The sequence below is a fragment of the Falco rusticolus genome, chromosome 11, assembly GCF_015220075.1.
Source record: "Falco rusticolus isolate bFalRus1 chromosome 11, bFalRus1.pri, whole genome shotgun sequence".
Classification (NCBI taxonomy): domain Eukaryota; kingdom Metazoa; phylum Chordata; class Aves; order Falconiformes; family Falconidae; genus Falco; species Falco rusticolus.
Window position 1 is genome coordinate 29747117 of NC_051197.1, and position 24833 is coordinate 29771949.

At 52.2% G+C, this 24833-nt stretch overlaps 1 protein-coding gene across 1 annotated transcript in view; it reads right to left on the reverse strand.

Moving 5' to 3' along the window:
• PAPPA2 (pappalysin 2) overlaps positions 1-24833 on the reverse strand; it is a 93831-nt gene that overhangs the window by 2274 nt on the left and 66724 nt on the right. The window contains exons 17-21 of the mRNA XM_037404433.1: positions 19456-19624; positions 18613-18745; positions 17376-17485; positions 14627-14698; positions 235-333 (exon numbers count right to left, since the gene is read on the reverse strand). Of these exons, the coding sequence (XP_037260330.1) occupies positions 235-333; positions 14627-14698; positions 17376-17485; positions 18613-18745; positions 19456-19624 (583 nt within the window). The remainder of the gene's footprint in view (positions 1-234; positions 334-14626; positions 14699-17375; positions 17486-18612; positions 18746-19455; positions 19625-24833) is intronic.

A 24833-nucleotide genomic window follows, 5' to 3' on the forward strand; every position in this document is an offset into this window, starting at 1 on the left:
GGAGCTGGGCTGAGCTTTCAGTGCCGCTGGCCCAAGTTCAAACCCCGTTGTTGATCAGTGGGATGATGTCTATCAGCTTCAGCTGGCTTTGGTTTAAAATCATGGGTTTGTTCTCCATTCGTGGGAGAATTGCATTGCAGGCTCGGTTCCACGGCCAGCAAAGCCAAAGAGCATAGCTAGCAGTCACCACTCAATCCTAAACCCTGGCCAGTGCCACAGAAGATGCTCACTTACCTTCCTGGAGGACAGTGTGGAGGAGCAGCAGTCACCCCCGTCATACTGGCAGTATGCCCGGTTGTTGATGGTGTCACACCAGCCGTCTGCTTGGAAGGGCTAGGCAGAGAAATGAGTCTTTGGTGAAAGGGTTGTTCAAAAGCATAAGGTTGCCCCCAAAAGCAGAGATCCCAAGAGGGCCCAGCAAGGCCCAGCTCCATCATACACAACCCCCTCTTCAAAGCTAAAGGTCACTAGAAGACTGGTATCCCGGCTGGTGTGTATGGAGTAGTGGGTGCTCGGAAGGCTGCAGGATTCCCGAGGACTGGGGAATTGTGTCAGGAAGCAAGAAAGCAGAATCGCTAGAGCCTGAATGCCACAAGTCCCCATTCCCATCTCATTCAGTGCTTCTCCATGGAGTCCATTGCCACCCAACTAGGAATCCGTTCACTCCCTCATCTGCTCATCCACCTGCTCACACCACTCTCATGTGTCCCCACTTTAATCCAGCTCTCTGCACGTTCGCAGCTGGGGCAGGGCTCTCCAAAAAGCTGACCCAACTCTTCTCTCCAACACCCCTCCTCCCAAAGAGCTTGGCTCTGAAGCTGAGCTTGGTGGCCTGGCTTGGGCAGCTAAGTACAGAGAGGCTGTTACGAGGATCAATAGAACATCTTCTGCTAGAGGATCAGTCTCAGGAAGGCAGATGCTTTATCTCCCTTGGACTACGAGAAAGGTTCAGCAAAGTGAGGAGTCTTCCAGAAGTACTTGCACTCAAGCCAAGCCAAGCCAAGCCAAGCATCGGCAAGTGCTGCTCGCAAGGACTAAAACTTTTCTAGAATGCTCTTTCTTCGGCTCTGACTCCAAGGAAAATGTCCCCACATTCCTTGAGACTCTCCATTGGAGGCTCCAGGTCTGTCCACAGCACTTGGCTCCACCTAACCTTGCCAGGCCAGACTACAAAGCTGCTTATCTGGTGACCATCTGGGACAAACAGAAGGGATCTTCATTAAGCACTAGCTCCCTGCGGGCAAAATCCAACTCTGGGTTGAGCAGAGAGGGCACCAGCCTACTGGTAACCAGAAATACTGGCAACATGGCCACCTTCCAGCTTCAGCCATGGCCATCTTCCTCCTCATTTCTCTTCTTTGTGGCTCAAATCTCACCCTCTGTAAGGAAATCACATGGTTGAGTGGGGGTGGATTTTGCGTTGCCAAAATAATGGTGGCTCCTCTTCGCGTGGCACAGCCCGGTGCCCTTTGCTGCTCTCCTGTGAGTCACTGTTGGGTCTGCTGGGACAACTGGGGATTTGCAGAGCCCAGCTTGCTTTGGTGTAGCTCAGATAAATGCTCCATCGCTAACAAGCCTTCTTTACTGAGAGCTCTAACACAGACATAGAAAGCTATTGCAGGAGAATAGCTTTGTGTCCAGAAATGTTAAATGGCACGAGCAGCCATTCAGAAATCCATTTGATTGTTGTTTAGTTACATGAGTCATCCGATCAAAGAGAAACAAGCAACTGGGGCTGAGAAGCAGCCAACGAGGGCTGAGAAATAATGCTGTGCAACTGGTGCAGCCAAACAACGTGCATGTGAAGCACTTGCAATGAACTGTCGAGAATGATCTGCAGCCGAGGTTTATTTATCACAGATACTCATTATCAGTGCCAAGCAACAACCGAGCGTGCTAGCAGAATGGGGAGGCCATTCATTAACCAAGTGATTAGTAATGAAATGCTTCTCCTGCTCCAGGCTCTGTGATGGTAGCTACTGGCCCAGCAACCATGGCCAACCTCCAGGAGGAGTGCTGTCATCAGAAAGGGCTCTTGGAGGAAACCTGGCCACCCCTTTGCCCATGGAAGCAGCTGACCAGTTTCATTGGATCTGGTGGTCCCTAATGACTACTGGACTTCAGAAAATACCCAGACCCAGCCTTTGATGGACACTTGCCTGTAGCACCCCTAAACCCAACGACAGCCAGCTGAAAAAATGTCACCACACCGCAACAGCCCTGCCATCCACTGTGCTGAAGCCAGCAGGCGGGATGGGTGATAATGCCAATAATTCACGCAAAAAAGCCATGCCAAAACCAAGGAACTGATGTGGCTTTTTGTCATCATGACTCACAAGGAACAGAAAAGGGCTCAATGCAGGCTAATGTCACTATAGGAAGTAGCAGCAGGAATTGTGGCAAACCACTGAGTGAGTCTGTGCTATCAGCACCACAGTCCCCACACCAAATACAGGCAGCCACAGAGAGACTGCATTTGCCTGGAAGATCTCACAAGAGAAGAAGAAAAAATGCACCTTCCTGCAGCTGGGAAACTGAGGCACAGCTGGGTTAGGTAGCTCACTCAGAAACAAGAAGGGATTTGGCTCCCATCATTGCTATCGCAAAACACGTCTAGACGACACCAAGGTGCAATTTCACCAAGACAGCAGGGTTAACGCTCCTTTTCCATTGAAAAGCATCAGTGGGTCTTAAAAGATGGTTATCAAAGAAGGTCGCTGAGCGACAGGCAGCTTTGAGCGCCGGGAGGGCCAGGGCAGGGATGCTGGGGCTGGCCGGTACAGGGATGCAGGCAGGGGACCGGCCAGGGCGGCTGGCAGGGAAGAGCTCTTCTGGGTGTGATTTGCCTTTGCAGCAGTCCACACCGTGGAGTTTTTCCTTGAGCTTTGCTCCATATGTCATGAGTCACTGGCAAAACAACACCCGCTGCTTCGGTAGTTTCCATATAATTATGGGGAGGTTTGCCCATCCCAACTGCACAGGTCTGAAACAATTTCCAGATCTTGCGTGCAAGGTGGGGGGATGACAGAGGCAGGGACAGGATGGGGAAGGAGAGGCTCTCATTTTCTCTCTACACGTATTAGGGCTAATTGCCCCCTCCTCTCAACCCGCCGGAGCCCGTACCCCACCCTAAACAAATACAGGCTTCTATGGCAACACTTGTTGGGGAAACTTAACAGCTCATGCTCCAAATTACATTGGAAAAACATATGAGGGGAAAATAAAAAATGACTAATTGGATTCAAGGCTCAAAAGAGCCAGGTGCAGGGTTTGGGGACTGCTGTCCCTGCTCCTTGCTCAGTGCCTGGAGAATACAGTGACTCCCGTTGCTTTACCTTGTCAAGAATCTCCAGCTGGTTCACCTTTGCAAGCAAAAAGAGCAAAGTAAGGTGCTGGCGGGTCACCCTTGAGGGCACAAGCACCCTCATGCTTGCATCAGTCTCATTTTGGTTTTGCAAGAGCCATGGCAAGGGAGGACATGGGCAATGCAATGTACTAAGAGCACGTGATGTGAGAGGAAAACCCGTACAAACTCTGCACTTGAGCCACGTGGCTCTGCAGGAAGCAATGCCAGCGGTGGTAGAAGGGAGGTTTGACCATGCTGGTAACTTGCAGCAACACCTGATGATGTTTTAAGGTGGTGGCAGGACAGAAGAAAACACCAATGCCCAACCATGCCAGGCAAAGGCAATGGAACAGGCAGGGAAATGGCCAGCTGGGTTTCAGCCACCAGAATGTGCAACCTCTAGCGCAGAGGGGAGAGAGTGCTCCTTGAAACGGCTCTCAGAAACTGGGAAAAAAACAAAGAAGGTGATGGCTACAACTGCTCCACACCGTGTTAAGTGACAGGAGCTGCTCGGCGAGGTGATGTGCCACTGAGGCAGCCCGGGAGCTGGGCTGTGTCAGCGAATCTCCCTGCTCACGCCATCCATCTTCCTTGTTTATTCAGACGGGAGCTTCATCAGGGCATGTGTTAGCACGTGGAGCTGCAGCAGCTGGCACCACCAGGCCTGAGCCCAGCGCTGCCGGCATAAAAATAGTAACCACGAATCAAGTGCTTGGCAATTTAAATAGGCTAAAAAACCACATGCTCTCAACGCTGGGATAGGCACAGATTAAAAGAGAAAAAGTTAAATTAAAAAAAAAAAAAAGAGGGAAAAATATTGTAGGCAAAAGAGGGATGTGAGAAAGGATTAGTTATATCCCACCACATCCCAGGCAGAAGCCTCTCAGAGGGCTCGTGGCAAAGTTTCTTTTGAGGCTGCTGGGAGATGCCATGCAGGCAGCAGTGTCTATGCAGTGTTTTTCCACTGTCCCTGCAGAGTCCCCGAGGCCAAGCTGGCTGGTCCCTCCCCGGGGCTGCCATCCTGCCTGGCGGGGAGCCCCCAGTGCCATCAGTGAGGGGGCAGGTCCAGACACTTTTCTTTAAATCCACCTTGTATGTAGGTTATTCCCTGCAAAAGAGCATGAAAGGGTGCAACGGAGTGAGTGAAAGATAAAGCATGAAGAATAAATCACAGATGCCATCAGTATCACACATATTTTGGTGCTGTGTCACGGGCATTTGGTGAACATTATTTCCCAGGAATGCGGGTTTTGCTCTGGCTGAGCAGACCTGAAGGCCCAGTACCTTGCTTTTGGCGATGACCAGTTCCAGATGCTTCAGAGAAGGGGGGGGGGGGGGGGGGGGGGGGGGGGGAAATAATTCAGCATGCACCTGGCCAATTGTGCAACCATGTCAGCATGAGCTGACAGACTCTCCTGCACTGCCATTGGGGTGGAGAGTGCTTGCAATTCCAATCTGCCTGTAGCTAGAGAAAGCCCAGATCCCAGTTTCAGGGGATCAAGTCCAGCCTTAATAAGCAAAATATTTCCCCCCAGCCTTTGGAAGTCTGTGCAGGTCCCCGAGCTTTGCAACTGTGCTGATCTCACCCAAGTAGGGTGCATAGTTTGCTTTTGTGCTGCTTCTAAGTCAGCATGGATTTTGCTGTCCTTTCATCCTTGCCTTTGGATGTCAGTATTTTGGGCATTGACTTTGGACCATTTTCATACTGAGACAACCACATACAACCCTGCAGCTGAGGAGGTGCAGGTACCTTCATCCTTCCCAGCTGTCGCTTTCCAAGCAGCCTCAGAGGAACAGGGGAACCATCATGTCTGCATGGAACAGCCCTGGGAAAGCTGCTGCGGCCACCATCAGACCCACATCTTGTGCATCAGCTTCATTGCTGTTAATTCTGCTCTTGAGATGGATGAGTCATTAGTGGTGGAATTAACTGGAGGAGACAGGGATGTGGCTGGGCGATAAACCACTGCTGGGGGAATGTCTCCCTTTGCTGTGCACATGGTTCTTCCAGGAGCCTTGCAAGGTCTTCAAAAGCAAGCCCCCAAAGGCATCAGCATGTACCCAGCACCAGAAATGAGAAGGTTGTAGTAGCCAGGGCCAGGATCTCACCAAGCACAGCTGGAAACCCCAGCCCACTTACTGGCAGAGGGCTGTCAGTCCAAACCAGGGCTCACAGAACTGCAGGACATGAACCTTGAGTTGCCCCAGGGCTGGAGACCCCTGCAGCTTCAGGGGTCTGAGACGTGCAAGAGAAGCCAGGTCCCAGGTGCAAGCTGCTGCACATGGGAGGGGGGAGCAGGCAGGGGGGTGTGGGGAAAAGACAGCACCAAGAGGCTGCAGCAGCCCTTGGCCAGGGACAGGCAGGGGGCAGCTTCTCCCTGCCGGATGCCTTTCCTTCCTTCCCACTCCAGCCACTAGCCAAGATATTTCAGAAAGCTCTGGGAGATCCCTGGGAGGACTTGAAGGGTAGGTACCCAAAGCTTTGTTAAAAGTCTGGTTCACTTAAAACCCCTATGCATCCAGCACCCCCGCTTGGGTCCATGGAAATTCCCACTCCCATCCCTACCCGCATCCCTCCAACATCACTCCAAACCCATTGTTTCCGTACAGAAAACTGGGGCCGGTGTCAGTCCCTTCAGCCACAGACATGGCAGGAGCTAGTTGAGGTGATGCTATAGCACAGTGTCCCCAGGACACATCCCTTTCCTTGCACACACACACACTCATGCTGGTGAGGCAGAGAGCCCGGCCATTCTTGGCTCCCCCTGCTTGCCCAGGGAAGTTGACTGGGAATGCAGACTGTGGGAGGAAACGACAATGTTCATTGTTTGGATTAAATATTTTTCTTGGCCCTTGCTCTGTTGCAGCATGTCTTTTATTTTTTTTCTTTCTCCCCTCTCCCCACCCCCCCCCCCCCCCCCCCAACACCCCAAGCACATTCACTTTCCCTCTCTCTTTCCTGAGGCTCTCCGGCACGAAAGGAGGAAATCAGCTCTGAAAAACACGGAGAGGGACAGAGAAGGAGCAGGGCTGGCTTCTGCTCAAAAAGTTTTTTGGGATGCCTGGCTGCTCTGAGCCACTCTGAGCAGCGAGCGAGCTCTACCTGGCCCATCGCATCGAGAGAGGCGAGGCAAGCGCTGCTCAGGGGAAGAGAGCTCTAGAATCTGGCAAGAGGCACCCCAGACCAAGTGTCCTGAAGAAAAGAGAAACAAATTCCTACGGACCCAGTGCTTCATCTACCATTTTTGTGTCTCCCACTTTCTGTGCTGAGCCATCCTTCCACTCCTTTTGAACCATGGCAGCTGACTCTTGGAGCCACATGCCTGGAGGATGGCTTGCTTGGAGACATCGTGGGCCTACCCCGTCACCTCAGATGCAGCCAGAAAGCAAAATGGAGAAATGCCAATTGTTTCTGAGCTTGCTAGTGTCCCCAAGCCACTCACTCATCAGCTCAGCACGCAGACAATTTCCATCACATCTCAGATCTTCAGGAACATCTGCTTCAGCTCCAACATCCTTCTCCTCATGCATCACTGAGAAAACAGAGGCTTGTTGCTCGAGAAAGTATTCCATATACCCAAAGGAACGCTTCAAGGAAGAGGTGACAGACTGGAAGGCAGCATCCTGCTGTCTGGTTTCAGCCTGCGTGCCATCACTTGTAGTGCCATGCCAAAGGCAACAACAGCCCCGCTCCCAGCAGCTTGGTCTGCAGCTGTAGGTGTTCTTCAGGACAGAGGGAGCCCCTTAGACATTGGTTTCCTGACATATCTGGGCCCTGTTTTAATCAGTCTCAATCGAGTTTGGAGAGAATCAGTGTCCGAAGGGGGATGGAGAGTACAGAGGTAGACTGCTGCTTGTTCTCCGGCCCGAGTACTGCTGTAGATGACCATACTGGGAGAGCAGGTCCTTGCCTTCATGGTGTCTGAAAGTGCTTCTGTGTCCCAGGCCAGGATTTGGCTTGGGCACACTTCTGCTGCAGAAGGGAGTATGTGGCACTTTGGGCTACCAAAATGGGGATGCAGTCCTTTATCCCTGTCCTGCTCTGTGCCTCAGGGCCCCCTCGTCTCGGCAGACAGCGATCTGGAAAGGTCTTTGTAGAAGAAAGAGATGGAAAGCTGGTGTAGATGAACATCACACCAGAGTGGTTCTTTGCTTCCACAAAAGCATGTGTGTTCATGACTTGTTCATGGTGGGGTCCTTAGCCTTGCCCTTTTTACACCTTGATCTCAGTTCTAACAGGAGAATTAAAACAGAAGCAGGAAAGAACAAGTGAAGGGGAGCAGAGGAAGATGCTCCTGGCAAGCATGGTGGCTCCCGGAGATAGGTCCCCAGCACTCACCATTCCCAGGACTGCTGCTGCACACATGAGAGAAGCCAGGACTTCAATGCCACGAGCACCAGCCTGCAATCCTGCCCTCAGCAGCTCGCCCGCTGCCATGGATTAGATCTCCTGCCAAGTCATTTGTGCAAAATATGTTGCAGGATAGAACGGGTTATGGAAAACAAGCCCTGAAAACCACAAGGGCCTCCTGACCCACTTGTATCTGGTTTCTGCCAAGTTCTTGTTACAGATCTTAAACAGAAAGAAAAACAATGTACGAGGGATGAAGGAGCTGAAGGGGAATGAATATTCGTGTTGGAAGAGCAGTTGGCTGGGCTGTGCTTGGGGATGTTTGTTTATTATCAGAAGCGACTCATTGATTTTTATTTCAGCGGGTGCTTTCAGTGGCTTTCCACTCACTCTGTGTCACTGACTGCACAACTGTGACCTCCAGGAGAGGGGAAAGTGGGACGTGGACAGGGATGGAGGGGTGGCACCTGTGCTGCAGAGGCAGAGAAGTAGCCATAGGTCAGGGCATCCCAGGTGCCAGCCAGCCTGCACAGTAAGGCTTGGGAGAGCTGAGGCTGCTTCCACCCCTTTGGGTCTCCACTACCACTGGTGGTGTGCCTGGATGCTGTGGTCCTACCCGTGCCAAAAGGACCCCATCTTCTGGGGCTCTGTAAGCCTGTCCCTGCAGGCAGGAGAGTTGTGCCTGTCCCATGTCCTTGCACCATGCTGTTGTGTCTTCGATTTATTTCCCTCTGCTTCATTTCTTAAGAAAATAAGGTTTCTGTAATCCCACTCTACATGTGTGCAGGGGACAGAGATCTCCTCACACTTTGGGAAAAGTATGCTTCAACTGAGATTTTTGGAAGAGGAACAGATTTCTTTGGGCTCATCCCCTGGAAGGCTGTATCGCACGCTAAGCAGCCTGTGCTGCTCATGCCAAGATCAGCATGAAAACGTACCCAGCAGGTATTTAGAGAGCTCCCCATCCTGCCTTCCACTTCCCCAGCATTAAGGGCTTTGCTTTCACCAGTCGGGGCCAGGTCTGATCCAAAATGACTGCTACCTGCAGTCCACACTCCTTGTGCTCCCCCACTATCTGTCCTTGCTGCACTAAGCATGGTGGAAGGTACAGCTCTGCCTGGTCCTTTCGGTATCTGTTTGTGGCCCCGATGTCCACTAATTTGTTTAATCCCTTTTTGAATTTGAAGCTGCTACTCGTCCCTGCAGCCTCACAGGGCAGCCAGAGTCTCACTGTGTCCAAAGCACTTCCCTTCACCTGTTTGAAACAAACCCCATGTCAGGGGTTTCTGCATTCATCTTACCCAGCAGCTCTGCGATTTGATAAACCTCCAGCATTCTGCTCTCCAGACTGAAGTGTCCCAGCTGATTTAGAGTCTCCTTGAAGGGCAGCTGTGGCATCCCCTTCATAATTTTGATTGCTCTTTCCAACTCCACTGTGTCCTCTTGACATGTGGAGGCCAGCATGTCACATACTATCCAAAATTTGAATGTACCAGAATCTAGGACAACTCATCGAGTCCTGTTTGGTCACCTGGATCACATGGGCTTTAGACTTTGGCTTTGGTGAGACACTTGAAGCAATAGCAGTCACAGTGTCTGCCTCTTGCCCGCTTGCTAGAGCAGCAGTCACTTCCAGTAGGATCTTCTCTGCATTTTCAAAGCCAGACAGCCGAAGAGTGCAGACTGGATAAAGGTGTCATGAAATGCTCCCACCGGGACAAGAGATGGGACAGAGTGATGATGTGAGCATCACGAGAGGATGGCTAAATTCTGGCCATGCTGTGTTACCTAGTTGCTCTGGAGGGTCTCCTTGGAGAATCTGGGGTGATGTAGCCCTCATTGCCTTAAGCCCCAGGAGAGCAGAAGAGGATCTCTTTCCTGGAACAGATCATGCCACCAGCATCCATGTTTCTGCCTGGTTTCCTGTGCTGAGCTTTGCCGTGGTACAAAATCAGAGTCCCCCCAAGTCTGGGTGGAGGGACAGTCAAAGGGCCCCAGCCCCACCGAAGGTGAGGAGCAGAGGCAGCTAGACCCCAGCTGCGGTGCTTTGCCGAGGGAGCGAGTTGCACCCTGTGTCCCATCACATTAAAGCACCGCAGGACCCCGCTGTTAGATGAGGCTTCCCACCATCCCTGTTGCATGTGCCTTCAAAGGGGTTAATTCTGGCTGACAAATGCTGGACACAAGCCGCAGATGTGCCAAGCAAGGGTTTTGTGCATGCTGGTGGAAAGAGCCAAGGATCCATTGGGGTCCTTGACTACCTGTTGGATCAAGAGACTCAAGAACAACTTGCAACCACAAACATACTTCTACCCCTATTGCATCATTTCCACCGTAAATACCTCAGGAAAGCCACCAAACAGGGAATGGTTTAGTATTTTATGCTCATGATAACATGACCAGCAGCACACACAAGGGCAGTGAGACCTTGTCCTCATGTGGGGAAGACCTGGGAAATTCCTAGTAGCTCATGCTCACAACAGCTTTCCAGTATGGCCCTCCTTCACCCAGGGTGTGAGGCAGAGCCAGCATCTGTTCCCCCAGCACACAGGCAGGGCTGCTCAGAGCACAGCACAGCAAAGCCAACCTCAACCAGAGAAGGCACCAAGTCATATCAGGAAGGAATTGCTACCCTACGAGGCAGACCGCAGCTGTAGTAGCTCTTGTCCAGCTCCAACCATATCAGCATGAAGCTCTGCCTCCAGCTGGTCTGTCCAAAACACGCTGCTTCGAATCCCTTGCAGTTAACCTTTTGCTAGCTGCAAGCAATGATGATACAGAGCTGGAGGTGGGGGCAAGGTCAGCATGTTGTGAAATGTATTGGATGCCCAAAAAAAACTGCCCAGATTCACCCTGATCACTGCAAGAGCAGCCTGCCTTTCCTCTGAGCGTATTTGAGCAGGACGGTGGTGGTTACTCCATCCTGTGGTAACACTGGGTAAACACGATGAAGATCAAGTAAGTTAACTTTTTCACCTAAATCACAGCCACAATGTGAACCACAGGACCTTCTGTGGTGGGAGATAGGTGGGAGCAGAGCTAGTGAGTTGCACAGACTAGGAGATGCTCTATAACAGCCACACTCAGGCATAGACTATTTTGGACCATGGCAGGAATAGTCCAATGGATCACAGTACACACTGTCTCCTCCTCTGAAGTCAATGGCCTCACTTGGGCACAGGAGAAGGATGGCTGAGGAGTGATCACCTCAGGATGGCTTGGGAGAACCTGCCCCAGGTGTTACAAACACCTCCCTCACAGCAACCGAGCACACCACCAGGACCATGACTGCCTCCTCCCAAACCACAGCAGTGAGGAGGGGTTCCTCTCCTCCTCCACTCCCCTCTCCACCCAGGCCCAAGCCTCCTCCCCCGGTGCTGCCATCTGTTTTTCTACTGATGGCAGGGGATTAGGTGTTCCTCTGGCCCTTGAGAAACAAAGCGTGCTCGGCGCTAACTTGTATTCCTGACGGGCTCCTGGAAGGGTTTGCATTCCTCCCTCCCTCACGGAACTACGTGCCTCCCTGCTCCAGTGATGGGGAACTTGGCAAGGCGCAGCGAGAGACCGGGAGGCAGATGGATGACCAGATTAATGGAAAGAGAAGGGAGGTGGGGAGAGGAGCGAGAGGGATGAGCAGGCAGGCTGATCCGCTGCCAGCATACAATAAAGATGAGCGAGAATCCCTCTAACACCATTGCACAGTGACCTGAACTTTCCAATGCAAGGCAGGGCTCCAGCTGGGGCTGGGAAGGTTGAGCCTTGGCTACTGCTCCCATGCCCCAGCCTGAAGTGACTCCATCAGGGAGAGATGGTACGAGCAGCCAGGTGGCTTGGATTTCTCTTACGTAGGGTTGTTCCCTTCACTGAAGTGTCCAGATGAGAAAAATTCCTCGTCCAACACACACTTAGCAGTTAACGGAGAGACAACAGTGGAGGCAAACAGGGACAACGGTCTCCATTCTACAAGTGGAGATGGGTGACTCAGACTTGAGGTGACCTGGACAGTCCATTGGAACAGCATTTCACTGCCCAGCAGACAACAGAGGCTGGGCTCCTAAAGGAGGTGCCTCCAGTGAGGGGTTACTGTGAAATGAGGAGGAACCTGGGACTAAGATGTCCCACGGATATGACAAGTCAAGCTGAACCACGTCAGACCACCAGCAGGGACTATGTTCTGCAGGGGCAGAACATTTCTTTTGCAGGTATATGAAGGGAAGAACATAAAAAAGAGATGGGGGGTGGGGGGAGCACCATGCAGCAAGGATTAAAGGTTATATTCCATCTTTATCCAGCCCTTGGTGACTGATGTTCCCACATCCCACGAGAAGTTGGGTCCCCAGTAAGTGGCCTCTGAGAGCTGCAGTGCCTTTGGTCATGAGGATGGAAGCAGGAGGAGAGTAGGAATGAGGATGGAAGCCAGCACAGATGAGGTGGAAAGAACATTCAGGGCATTTTCTGTGGCCAAACAGGGGGAATGGTAACATCTCCCTTCTTCCCAGTGCCGAGCAGCAGCTCCCAGAGCGATACTTTGAATGAGATGGTTTTGGTAAGAGTTACTCTTTATGGTGTAGTGACTACTATAAAACACATGAGAAAAAAGTTGTCTAGGAAGACTTGGCTTATCAGTCCAACCTTAACAACCTGCAGCACTGTAAAAGAAAACTCAATGAAAAGAATAACCAGACACATACGTGAGAAGTGAGGAGGAGGACGACAGAAAGGAGGTGGCTGTGAGCTGTATCAGAAACGAGAGCATCAGGGTGAAAGAAACTATCTGAGGATTAATCTTCATTAGTACTACAGTGAGTGACTGTGACCTTAAAAATAGGCTTGTGCTGATAAAACTTCTAACGAGGAAGAAGGCATTGTTCCACCAAGGAGGATCAGGATATCTGATAAATAGTTAGACGACCCAAAGGACTAGAGAGAGAAACAGGATGACATTCGCTCATATAAAATCGAAGGGCAAGCTCTTGTACCGATGGTAAAACATCTGCTGTTAGCTTGGAGCTCATAGGTTGGCACCAAAGGAGGCAGAGAAAGGTCTGGGTGTACTTGTTAACCTCGGGATATCTCAGAGCTGCCAGACTGATGCAACTGCACAAATAGCAGAGATAGTCCTGGGTCCTATCAAAAGAGACATTTCCAGCACAAGGAAGCTTTGTACAGGGGCTTTGGTGAGACCTCAGCTGGAAGAGTATGTACTGTTTGGACATTCCTGATGAAAGATTAATTGAAAGCAGAAAAGGCATTAAAAAGTCTACAAGAGTGATGAAGATCATGGACTTTTCATCTTCTGGTAGGACACAGCAATATTTTTTGCTTTCTTAACCTCCTGTGTGCTAAAACTGCTGTTTAGGATTGCTTTCTAAGAGTAAAAGGGGATGACAGCATCCAGGAACAGAAAGAGGTCATGTTGGCCATAAGCACGTTTGGGTGGCCAGTGAGAAGACAGTGATGGTTACTGTGAGATTCTGGGGCTTCAGATAGCTGATCCCCGCCCCCGCTCTCTCTCTCACACACACACACATGCACACACACACACACACAATTCAGGTGGCATTTTTCATCATTCCCTACAGGGTCTCTTGCTGAAGACACAGACCCAAGGTGAGGTGCAGGAACCATGGAGGAGTAAAGGCTGGGGTCAGCCTAGTGTACCTGAGCCTAAGGGAGCATCCTCATGCCTGTGTTGGCCTTCTGTCACCCAAGCTGTGCAGGAAAGGAAGAAGGCGCACCTCGCACCCCATCTGTTTCTTTTTGGGAAGGAACAACTCCCAGAGAGCATAGGGAACAGTTCTCCCTTGCTAGCAGAACCACAGAGAGCATCACCAAACCATCTGGATTGCTCCTGCACATAACCTCCTCCTACTCTGAACACATTGCCCCAGAGCCAAGCACTGGAGGATCCATCACTAAGCTCTGGTACTCAACCATCAGACATCTCTCCAGCAAACAGCGCCTCATTCCCCTACGCTTGCAGCCCCTGCTTTGCAGTAGACACACACAACACAGCTGTCGAGTTTGGGAAGTAACTGCTGCACCACCTGTTGACCATAACATTTCCTTCCCGGGGACGTGCCCCCTGCAGCATTGCCTTTTCTCCCACACTTCAGCTGACAAAGAGCTGAGCTAGGCAGAACCGGGGAGCAAAAGCGATCATTTGCATTGAAACGAGCACAGAAAAAAAATAATCAGCAAAACCCGAAGCTATTTTTGGTGTGCAAACTTCATTTACATTTTCCTTTTTGGTAAAAATCCCAAATTTTCAACATACAACATTCCAAAATACCGCCGCCCCCCCCCTTTTTCCTTTTATCCTCAATCATAATAACAACTAGTGCTTGACAAAGACTGCCTATTTTTAATTTCCTTTGCGAACTGACTCCAAGCTGCCTATGATTTTCTCCTGCCTGGTCATTATTCAAAGCGAAATGAGCGGCTAACCAATTTCTGCAAGAAATTCTTTGTCTGCAGATTCTTCAGGAGTGGTTTGTTTTGCATGTACAAGGCTGGAAATCCTAGTTGTTTTGGTTGGACGTGTGAGTCACGCAGGGCTTTTCTGGATCCGTGTTACTCTAGAACTGCGGTTCTGGTTAAGGAAATATTCAGGCTTGGAGTCAGCATGGACTTTTTGGGGATACCCCTTGCCAGTGAAATCCTTTTGCTAGAACATTCTTCCCAGGCTGGCCAAGAAGTAGGCAGGGAAGGAAATGGGTTTTTCTGCAGCTCTCTCTCCCCAGCATTGCCCTGGCTGGGGGGGACCATACCCAAGGACGCTTGCTCTGGTCTCTCTGTTCAGCCAGCAAGCCCTGGCGCAGCTCGGAGCAAAAGTCAAAGCTGTCCGGCTTTGTGCTGGAGTGAGTCTTCACTGCCAGGAGCTCTCCTACAAGGAGCAGGCGGCTCCTGCTGTGGGCAGGGTGGCTTACCTCGCACGACTGGATGCAGTGAATGACAGAGGGGTCTGGATACCACCGCAACCGGCCCGTGCAGACGATATGCTGAGAAGAGAAGGAGAAAAGAGCTGTTAGGTGAGGCAGCAGAAGGAGGGCGACAGCCACCGATGCTTTATGGAGGTGGAGGGTCTCTCACAACACTGCATTGGTCATCGTGGTGCAGAACAGCAGCACCTCCCTGCACCTCCGCCCAGTGGGAAACCCTTTGAAGGGCATCAAACCCAAGGCAGCTGCACCTGGTTCACCCACAAACCAGGGCACTTTCTTCAAGGCAGAGGCTAGACAGACACACTTGTATGTATATGTAGATAAACCCCTGGGGGGAGACAAAGGGAAATGGCAGGGACCACCAAAGAAGTGGGTTTGGCTGGCAGTACCACCTCATGGTGGCTGACTCGGCCACGAGCTGCTGCTGGGAGGAAGCCGCTGAGGCCCATGCGAGGCTGGAGTCTGCCACTGATGCTGGATTCACCAGCTTCTTGCTTGTACAGGATGCGGGGCTCAGCCCGCCATCACTCAGCGCCTGCATCAATTTCCTCACCAACCCCTGCTGGGGCCCCAGGAGGACTCACCTCCCCGGACCTGGCCTGGAGCAGATACACCAGACTCACATTCACTTGTGGAGCTGAGGTTATCGCTGGTATTTACGAGGCACAAACTCAGCTGTTGCAGCCAAATGGACACAAGAGCAAGATGTGAAGGGCTCAGTTTCGCCGCGCTGGAACGCGCCCCCCGCTCATTCAGCGGGGGTTTGTGGGGAGCACTCATGATTACACAGGGGGAGGAAAAGCCCCACCACACAAGCAATTTCCTCCTTGTAAAGCTCAGGCAGACTTTGAAATCTGAGGCCCCATAAAACGACGGCTGGCCTGTGAAAGTGTCCTAGGATGCCCTTCACAGCACGGGACTCGCACAGAGGGGCATGTTTCTCCTAGCCTCCCACTTGAAATGCACAGCATCAGGCAGACCAGCTCCAGCAGTCCTGGGTGGCATGGGGATGGGGCAGCTCTTCCCACACAGACCTGCTGCAGGTCCTTTCACTACGTGTTCGGTTGAGACCGTGATGGGGCTGGGGCAGGATGAGGTCCTGGCCATCCCCAGGCAGTGCGAGGAAGGCAGAGCCGGAGGGAACTGCCGTCAGATGGAGCAGAGGCTGAGGATGCTGGCTGAGCTAGCTGCCTCCTGCTTCAGCCCTGAGGCTGTTTGCATCCTAGTCCTACTGGGGTGATTCATATCTGGTTGTTGTGCAACTTGAATAGCATTTTAGCATGCTCATATTAATATACTCATATTCCAGGCTGAGGAAATAAGAGGCAGAGGGACAAACCTGCTTGACTGTGGGGTACAATGAATCAGAGCTGAAAGCAAAACAAGACCATGCCCTCCCCAACTGGCCTCTGCAGCTCCCTGTGTGGTTCACCCCATCCTCTCCATCACCTCAGGAGCATGGCAGCTCCCGGGAACTGCAAGCTGTTGAAGGCTTGGAGGAGCAAAGCAGGGAGCAGAGGCAAGAGCCAGGGAAAAGAGGAAAACAAGATGGTCCAGGGAGAGAGCTCCTGGCAAGGGGGAGAGCTGCTTCTTAAAATAACGCCTCCCCTCCCCTCCTCCTCTCTGCAAAATGCCTCCCTTGCACGAAAGCCCACAGTGGTGGTGAAAGGGAAGCCAAACACCACTGCCTCAACGGGCCAAGCCATTCGATCCCTCAAAGGCAAGGAATCCTTCCAAGGCTCGTGCTTAACCATCCCACACGCCCCAGGCATCCTCACCCCCCCGGTAGCAATCCATCGTGGGTCTGATTCAAGGCGACGTACAGTAGTATCCACAGGCATGATGCTGGGCCTCCTGTGGGTTCCCAGGAGGAGGGGAAAGCATTTGGATGGGAGCACTGGCCCCTGGGAAGACTGCTTTTCTTTGTTCCACCTCCTTTCCTATGCATCTCGTTTTTATTTTAAGAAATACTATCCCGGCCGAGCTGCTTTTTGGGAAAGTCGTGCCTTGAGGATCCAAACTATTTGAGCTGTTTTGCCTACAAAATGAGTAAGAGATAGGGAGAGAAAGGCTCCCCCATTCCAGCAAGCAGAGGCAACCGGCCGGCCAGAAGGTCCTGGCAGCCAGAGACACCTTTCAGCTGACAGTGCCCTGCCTTCTCCCTGGCAGGGAGATGCCTGCCTGGGGTTGCATTTCTGCTGCCAGGTTATCGGTGACCCAGGCTCACACCATGCCAGGGGTGGCCTTTGCTCTCCCAGCACACTGGCTGACAGTAGCAGCAGCTTCACAGGTTTAGCCATGTGGCACATCCTGAAAAATCAGTGGGATTCCTGCATTTAACTTCGCTCGCTGAGGTATCCTGCAAGTCTTTGAAAGCTGGCCTATGAGCTGATAACTTATGCTGAACCTAGGGGTGGAAGAGCCGGCGGCTGTGCAGTAGCATCCGCAGGGGAGGGAAGAGGAGAAAGGAGTGGTGGGAGGGAGGAGGACCTGGACACTGGAACATGGTTATGGGGAACAGCAGGTACCTCCAGAGCGTGCAGCCTAGGCAGCTCCCTGGAGAGAGCCAGCCAGCCCTGAGCTCATTATGCTGCTTGTCTTTCCAAGTCTTACCCTTCTTCAGACAAAGTAAAGAGATTTTGGTTATAAAAAAAAACCTGATAGAGAGGAGGGGAGCTCCCCTTTATGCTGCCAGCAAACCCCCTGCTAGAGGACCCCCCACTTCCCCGTTTACCTGGACTCTGGTGGGCTGCAGACGGTGATCCATAGTCTCAGCAGTTACGTTTTCGGGCAGTATGACGGGGTCGCTGGGAGGTATGATACAGGAAGGTATGCACACAGCACCTGTGGCATGAGAAAGAGCCTTGAGGGATTCGTCAGGAGCCAGGCAATGATGTTTACAGGAGGACACCAAACCCACACATGTAGCCTCCTCACTGAGGGCAGAGACAGACATAGAGGAGACCCTTTTCCTCCCAACTTGGGATGGCAATTCCTTCCCCAGATCCTGAATTATGCAAGAGCCTACAGGGGTTGTAGCCAATTCCTTTCTCCCAGATGACAGGAAAATTGAACACTCCCTAAGAGATAGATTCAATCCCTGATGGCAGTATGTGGGATCCAGCATGAAAACATCTGACCTAGATGCTATGGGATGTTTCTGGATGCGTTAGGAAGCACCTTTCACAGCTTTTCTACCACGCTGAATTCCTACTGCCTTCCTGGGACCCAGGAAGGGAAAAAACCAGTAAAGAACACCTTGGAAAAGCAGCTGGATCCCAGCCCTAACCCCAGTCTCACATCGGGTCTGTCCAAAGCTTAACCTTAGCAGCCCCTGCCCTGAGACTGGCCTCAGCCTGGTTTGCTCAGGCCTGGATGACCGGTGGTTTTGTTTTACAGGGATACAGGCTTCCTCAAGTGTCCTTGTCCAGCGGGATGCCAGACAAGATGTGACGACCGTGACTGAGCATTGCAGCTTTTCCTGAAAGCACAAAGCGACCAAGTCCTGAAGAAAGAAACGGATGATGTGGTCCCTCATCTGGTGAAAGTGCCCTGTTACACACAATTGTCACTGCAGCTTTTATCTGGGACCTGCCACATTCAATGTGCAAACGCCAGAAGCAGCAAGTGGAGAGACCCTGGGGGTGGGGCAGAGGGCTAGAGATTAGCAAGATGCAAAGGGCTGAGTTTGCCCTACAGATGTGTTCCTGCTCCTTCTGCAGAAAGATGCTTACGCTGGAGCCAGCTTTAGCTTTGGGTCTTGCCCATAAAGTACAACCAGGGCATGCACAAGGTTAAAACCACCCCGCGTCTGCGTTTAGAAAGAGGATAGAAAAGAAAGAAAACAGGATCTTTTCCATAAATTTCCTAGGGATTAGTACAAGAAGAGGAGTCATGGTGACCTTCAGCTCTCTAGGAGGGCTGAGTCAACATAAGGCTTAGTTTTATGTTTAGCTTTTGTCTGCCCTCACCTATGCTGTGCCCCTGCTCGCACTTGTACTCCACGAAATTCAGCTCTGGGGGCGGTGGGCAAGTGCCTTGTAAGCTCTCACACAGTTTGAACTCCTCTGTCCATAAGCCCTCCTTGGTGCAGATGATAGGAACCTGCAAAGCAGAGGGAGAGCAGTTGGTGTTACCAGCAGCAGCAGCAGGGCTCACCTGCCCGGCCACTGCCCAGCTCTGGAGGGGAACAAAATGCAGGGACCCCCCCTTCCCACCAGTGAAGTCCAGAGGGAAGCTCTCAAGGGCAGCTGCATTGGAGCCATCTGGTCCAGCCTATGCATGCTTTACATTACTGACCAGAGAGCAAACTGTTTTCCAGCTGCTGCTGGACCCCACCAGAGGGAATCAACCACACTTCTTTTAACAAGATCCTTCCAGCAGGTTGGATGGAAAACCCGGGTGGAAGAGGTTGGCAGGCAGCATCTCCATCCCCAGGCAAGCCCCTGGCTTAGCAAACCCGCTGCAGCAAGACTGCCCATCATCCCAGGCACATGCATTCACAGTAGCTCCCAAAACCTGCTGGAAACCCTCTACTTTTGCTTTCTGACCCTTTTCACTCAAGACAAGCAGGCTTGCTTAGGACCACTGCTTTTTGAAAGGAACAGGAGAGCATCCCCCGGCAGTGGTGCACCCTGTACCATGGCTGGTATGCAGCAAGAAAAGCTTTGGGGTTGCAAGGCAACTGCTGTTCGGGGGTACAAGGGCATTTGGCCCTGGGGATGGCCAAGCTGCAGCGGGGCCCCCCTGTGCAGCAGGACAGGGAGCTGCTTTCAGGTGCTCGGCTGCTCTCTGCCTGCCCCAAAGTCACTCACCTGTTGTCCCTGCGGCTCGCAGTTGAGGACACACTGGCTGTCCAGCTCGAAGCCCCGAGTGCAGTTGTACATGCCCTCAAAGACGGGAGGGGGTGGCTCGCACACCACAGGGACACAGCGTCCCTCTTCCCACTGCCCACTCTCCAGGCACTGGACCTTCAGAAACTTCCTGGGGAAACACAGATGCCAGACTGCGCTGCAGCATCCCAAACCAACCCCACCCTGGCTGCACCAAGCATCCCGCGGAAACAATAGCAGCCTAGAGACAACCAAGCCCCCCGCATGTGGCTTTCCTATGCCATCCCACCCCTGACCGTGGGTAGGTCCCTCCTGAAGGGACAGTCCACGGTCAACCAGGAGCTTTTCTTCCCCTTGCTGGGGGGATTGCACTGATTTAGGGGCACTGGATGCTTTCTCCTTGCACTCACCACCCTGTTGCTCCCCACCTCTCATGGTGCCCCTAAACCATTCCTCTCTGCCCCGAGCCCCTGTGTGTCCCAGGTTGCTTTGTCCCATCGCCAGTAGCTACATACTTTGCTGGATTGAGTGAGCCTCCACCAGTAAATCCTGCTGGCCTGTGCCCAGCTACTCCTGAGGCTCCTCTTTGTACTCCAGCCAGATCTGTCAATCCTGCTCTCGCAGAGGGGCTGTTTGTACCACAGCAGACCAACACCATCCTGTGCTGCTAAACCAGCACAGGCACAAACTACTTGCCAAAAAAATGATGAAAAAAAAAAGAAGAAGAAAAAGTCCAGGAGCAGAGCCCACCCACTTTTCAGTCTCCTGTCCTTGGCCGCGACAGAGACACCGCACCTTTGACACAGAGGCATCAAAACCCCACGAGGTATTGGGCTGGCTGGGGACCGCTCTCCCAGATGAGGACATGTCACTGTGACCCCAGACTTTGACATGCAGGATTTGACAGGGCTGATGGGCTTTACCTGAGCCAGTGCCGACTGCTCCATCCTTAATGAGACTTTTCCCCACCCCAGTGTCCCTTATTAGCTTGCTCCATCCTTAATGAGACTTTTGCCCCTGCCCTCTCCCACCACAGATGCCAGCAGGCGGGGCTCCAGGTGCCACGGTATGGAGTATATAACATGCCACAGGTACGCAGAGAGGGGTTTAACTGGGTTAGAGAAATCCCAGGGAAGGCAATAAACTGCCCCTCCTTTTGAGCAGCAGTAGACATTGTGTGGGGCCCCCCAAAACAGTGCACAGCACAGGGTCACACAGCCCAGAGTGGTTAGGGGACCCTGTCTGCATCCCACCACCAGACCTAGGGCAGGAGCTGGTGTCCATCCCCATCACATTTCTGCTGGGAACTCCTGCGTGGGAAATTTAACAGCTTTTTGAAACATTGTCACCTTTTTAATCATTTGCAGCTCTTAGAGATTCCCCTTCTCCCTTCAGAAATCAGAGATCTGTTTTTCCTGAAGACTGTATAAGGGGGACAGCAGGTTCCTGCTGTGGATTCAGGCTCCAGCAGGTAACACGGAGGCAGGCAGGGGAGGGGATGCGGCAGGCCCACCGGAGCAGAGCTCTGCACAAATCTTGCCATCAGACCACACCAGGAGCACAGCTGGCCATGGTGGGAGCACCAGAGCAGCAAGTGGTGCTGCAAAGTGACCCCAAGAGCAGCAGCCTGGAATTGACTGAAGGGAACTGCAACTACGTACTGTTTTGGAAGCGTGGTGAGGAGGAGCAACTCTGGATCCCATTCTAGGCACCCGCGGTTTCAGCCCACCCCTGATTTAACTTTCTCGGTTGCTCACCCTTTCTACTGGGACAGTGGTCACTGCTTTTTGAAGATGTCCCTGTCAGACCTTGCCTCCTCCAATATCTGAACATTTTGGTTTGCCCACCTTTAAAGACAAGCAAAGGCACGTGCCAAGAGGTACTGATCTGTGCTGGATGTCCAGGTCCTTGCTGCACTTTCCCCCCTCTTGAAACAACTTTCAAGGGGAAAATCACCAGCAGTTAAGCTGATGGCATTACAGCAATAGGAATCACCAAAACAGTGATGCCTCAGGCAAACACTTTTACAAACCAGGAGCATCCCAGCCACTTGTTGCTTCTCACTCCCCTACTTGCCACCAGGGTATAGCCCATGCAGCTACTGCACCTCCCTGTTGCTCCTCTGCCTATTCAGAGGCCCTCTGCCAGGAGCTGCAGGCAGACCTGGGGTAGAGGGGCCGAGAGTGGAGAGGACGCGCTGCAGGAATTGCAGTTTGCACAGGTGCACACTGTGGTTTGCAGCCCCATCATTTTTCACCAGGAGTCCTTGTCTTGATGTGGCACTGGAGCAATGCCAGCAGGGGAAGAAGCTGCGCACAGCCTCTCCCACCTCTCCCCAGACCTGCACCCTCCTCCTGGACCCTGGCCCTGGGGGGAGAAACTGCATTGCTCTGGAGGTTCACTGCACTGCCAGCATCTCTGCTAGGGAGCTTCAAACAGGGCTGGCCTGGGCTGACCCCAGGGTAGAAGGTGGTGTGTGGACCTCTGCCGCATATATGAAGTGAGCAGATTATATTAAGGCACAGGGAAGGGGAGGGAGGGGCTTTTTAGAAAAAAATATTTTTATATATAGATATATAAAAAAACCCCAAACCAAAACACAACCTCACAGCAGCTTGAAATTTCCCGACCCCTCGACTTCTGATCTGGGTTAGTAGCATTTCTCGAGGATTAACAAGGAAGCCAGGAATATCGGAGTCAAAGCTTCCCCCTCCAACTGGGCAAGCGGATGCCTTACGGGTAGAGGAGGCAGGGGAGACATCTGAGGCCAGCAAGGGCTGCATCTGATGTGAGGGCATGAGCCCTCACCCAGCTCCGGGAGCTGAGCGTGGAGGAGCCTGGCTGGGATCCAGCCATGTACTGGGGCAGCCAGCTCAGGGGGACTGGGTCCACCATACAGGACCAACGATAAACAAGCCTAAAGCCTCACGTCCCAGGGCAGGAGACTGATGGCTTCAAAAAGAATAGATGGGAGGGAGGGAGATATGCTGATAAATTGAAGGAAAGCAACACCAGCTTGCAGAACCTTTGCTGCTGTGCTCCAAACAGCCTGGGCAACCTGGGCTGTAAATCTTCATCAGAGATCTTCGGGGTGGAAGTGTCACAGCAGCCCGGTTGACAGCCTGTGTTTTCTTTACCTGGCTGTTCGGCTCCCTCAGCCGTGCGGGTGTTTGCCTTTTATCTGGAAGGAGCCAGCTGTGGGCAGCAGCTGCGGGTGCCCCACGCCTTTGCACCCACCACAAATGTACAGTGGCTTGGTGCCCTGTGGCACTCCGGCGCTCCCGGGTTAGGTTGTCCTGCTTTGCCCGCTGCGATCTTTCTGATGCGTTTCCAGCCCCTGGTCTGCTAACCTCCTTCCAGTCAGTTTTCTCCTCCACATTCTCCCACCTCCCCCTCCCTCTTTCATGATCTCTGTAGTCATTGAACAGGGAGAGAAGGCAGAGGGGCTGACATCTCCATGGAAGCTCATCAGGGGAGCAGTGCTGCGGTCCCTTGACCTCTGGTCAAAAATGCAAGCTGGGACTTTCAAAGCTGCCTAAAAGACCTGGGTGCCTGGTGGGTCTTTGCTGTATTTCCTCAGGCTAGCAGAAGGGGCTCAACCCCTCACACAAAGGTAGCTTTAAGATCCCCAAATCTCTCCTCTTCAAGGAATCATCCCACACTGGGCAAGTGAAACAACCCCTCTGCCAGGGGCTGACCTTTTCGGTCCCCAAACTGAGAGCATCCTCTCAGCTTTAGCGGGCTCCTCTAAAGGATGCCCTAGATATTCCTGTTGGAGACCTGCTTCAAATGACACTTCAATGATGGAAGCAACAGCAAGGACAACTGAGGGGGTGACATCTATTTTCCCTGAAGTATCAGACCCCTGACTTTCAGGCCAGCTCTTTCAATGCTGCAGCTGTGGACGAGGCCAGCCGCTGCTCCTTGACAGATCCGGGTGGGTGAGTTGGTGCTGCCTTTGGACAGATGCTACCCAAAACCAGACAGCTCCCAATACAAAGCTCAAATGTATACGTTAAGTTCCCCTTGTTACCATTATTTTGGAGTTGGATGTGAAATAGCTTGGCAGCTGGAAACCAGGCTGTTATGCGGACTCTCCAAGCTGAAAACAGATTTCCTTTAGGAAACATCAAAGCTTTGCCCTTCATGTCAGCATCATCATTCAGATGATCCTGCCAGCAGAAAGGCAGCAAACCCCTGGCAGGACCTTGATTATAAAACCAGCATTTCCTCCAGAATCCCTTGTTGACAAACAGTAATTTCTGAAGGGCCTTTCCTCACCCAGTTTACTAGATAAAAGCATCTTCTTGGAGACAATGGGTTTCTTCATCCCCTTTCTTTTCCACTTATGCTATGGGAAATGAATTTCATCTAAGATTGCAGGAGCTTTCTAAGCATCCTTACTGCCCATGTGGTAAAATTCAACTAATGAAACAGAAGTGAGGGGCTCACATGAGCAGCTGTGTCCGAGAGCATCACAGCTTGTACCGAGACAGCTGGATCCCAGCCACAGCTCAGGTCTGCTGGGCACTGTCGCCCTACCACCCAAGGAGCAAAGCCCCAGGCCTTCGGTCCCCAACCCAGCTGTAGCAACCGTGGTGTTTTAAGAGGTGAATGAGAGAAAAAGACACTGCAAAAGGCTGATCAAAAGAGCAGCTAGTCAGGAGGCAATGCTGAGTCCTGGCTGGGTTGAATTTCCTCTTGCTGTGCCTGTCCACGGGGGATCCAGAGCCATCCCTGAAGGAAAGGTGCCTGCAAGCAACCCTTGAAGGCAATGACTGAGCTTCTTATAACAATTCTGTGAGAATCTGAGCATGTCTTTCACATAACAGAAGAGAGGGCTGATCCCTTGGGAACCCACAGACACTCAAAGCCACCTCTCCATCTTCCCTGGAGAACAGTCCGAGCCCCACAGCTGTTGGCAAGGCCAGCTGGGGGTTGTACTCTCTCCAGCATCCCCCTCTAAAAAGAACAAATCGCTAGAGCTAGAAGAATAATCCAAAGGGAACCTGACTGTATTTCCAAGGCTGAAGTGGTTAGCTGGCATGAGAAGTCTTCAGTGTCATCTGGGGATCGTGCCTGACTTTTGTCCAATGTATAGTACACAGAGCAAGTCTTGCTTTCTTATGCCCATCAATATCTGTACGGCACTAAATCCCTGAGCAAGGCTGGTGCTTGCTGTGCTGATGGCCAACAGGGAGACAACAGATCAAAAACTCGGTCTGTTGAACCCAGAAAGACTTCAGAAGACCCCACAATTTGATTGTCCCCATCATCAGCGGAGACCCTGCTTGCACACCAGCACATCAGGAACCTGCACCCCACCAGTGCTGGTCCCTTCCAGAGTTCTCCATCACCTT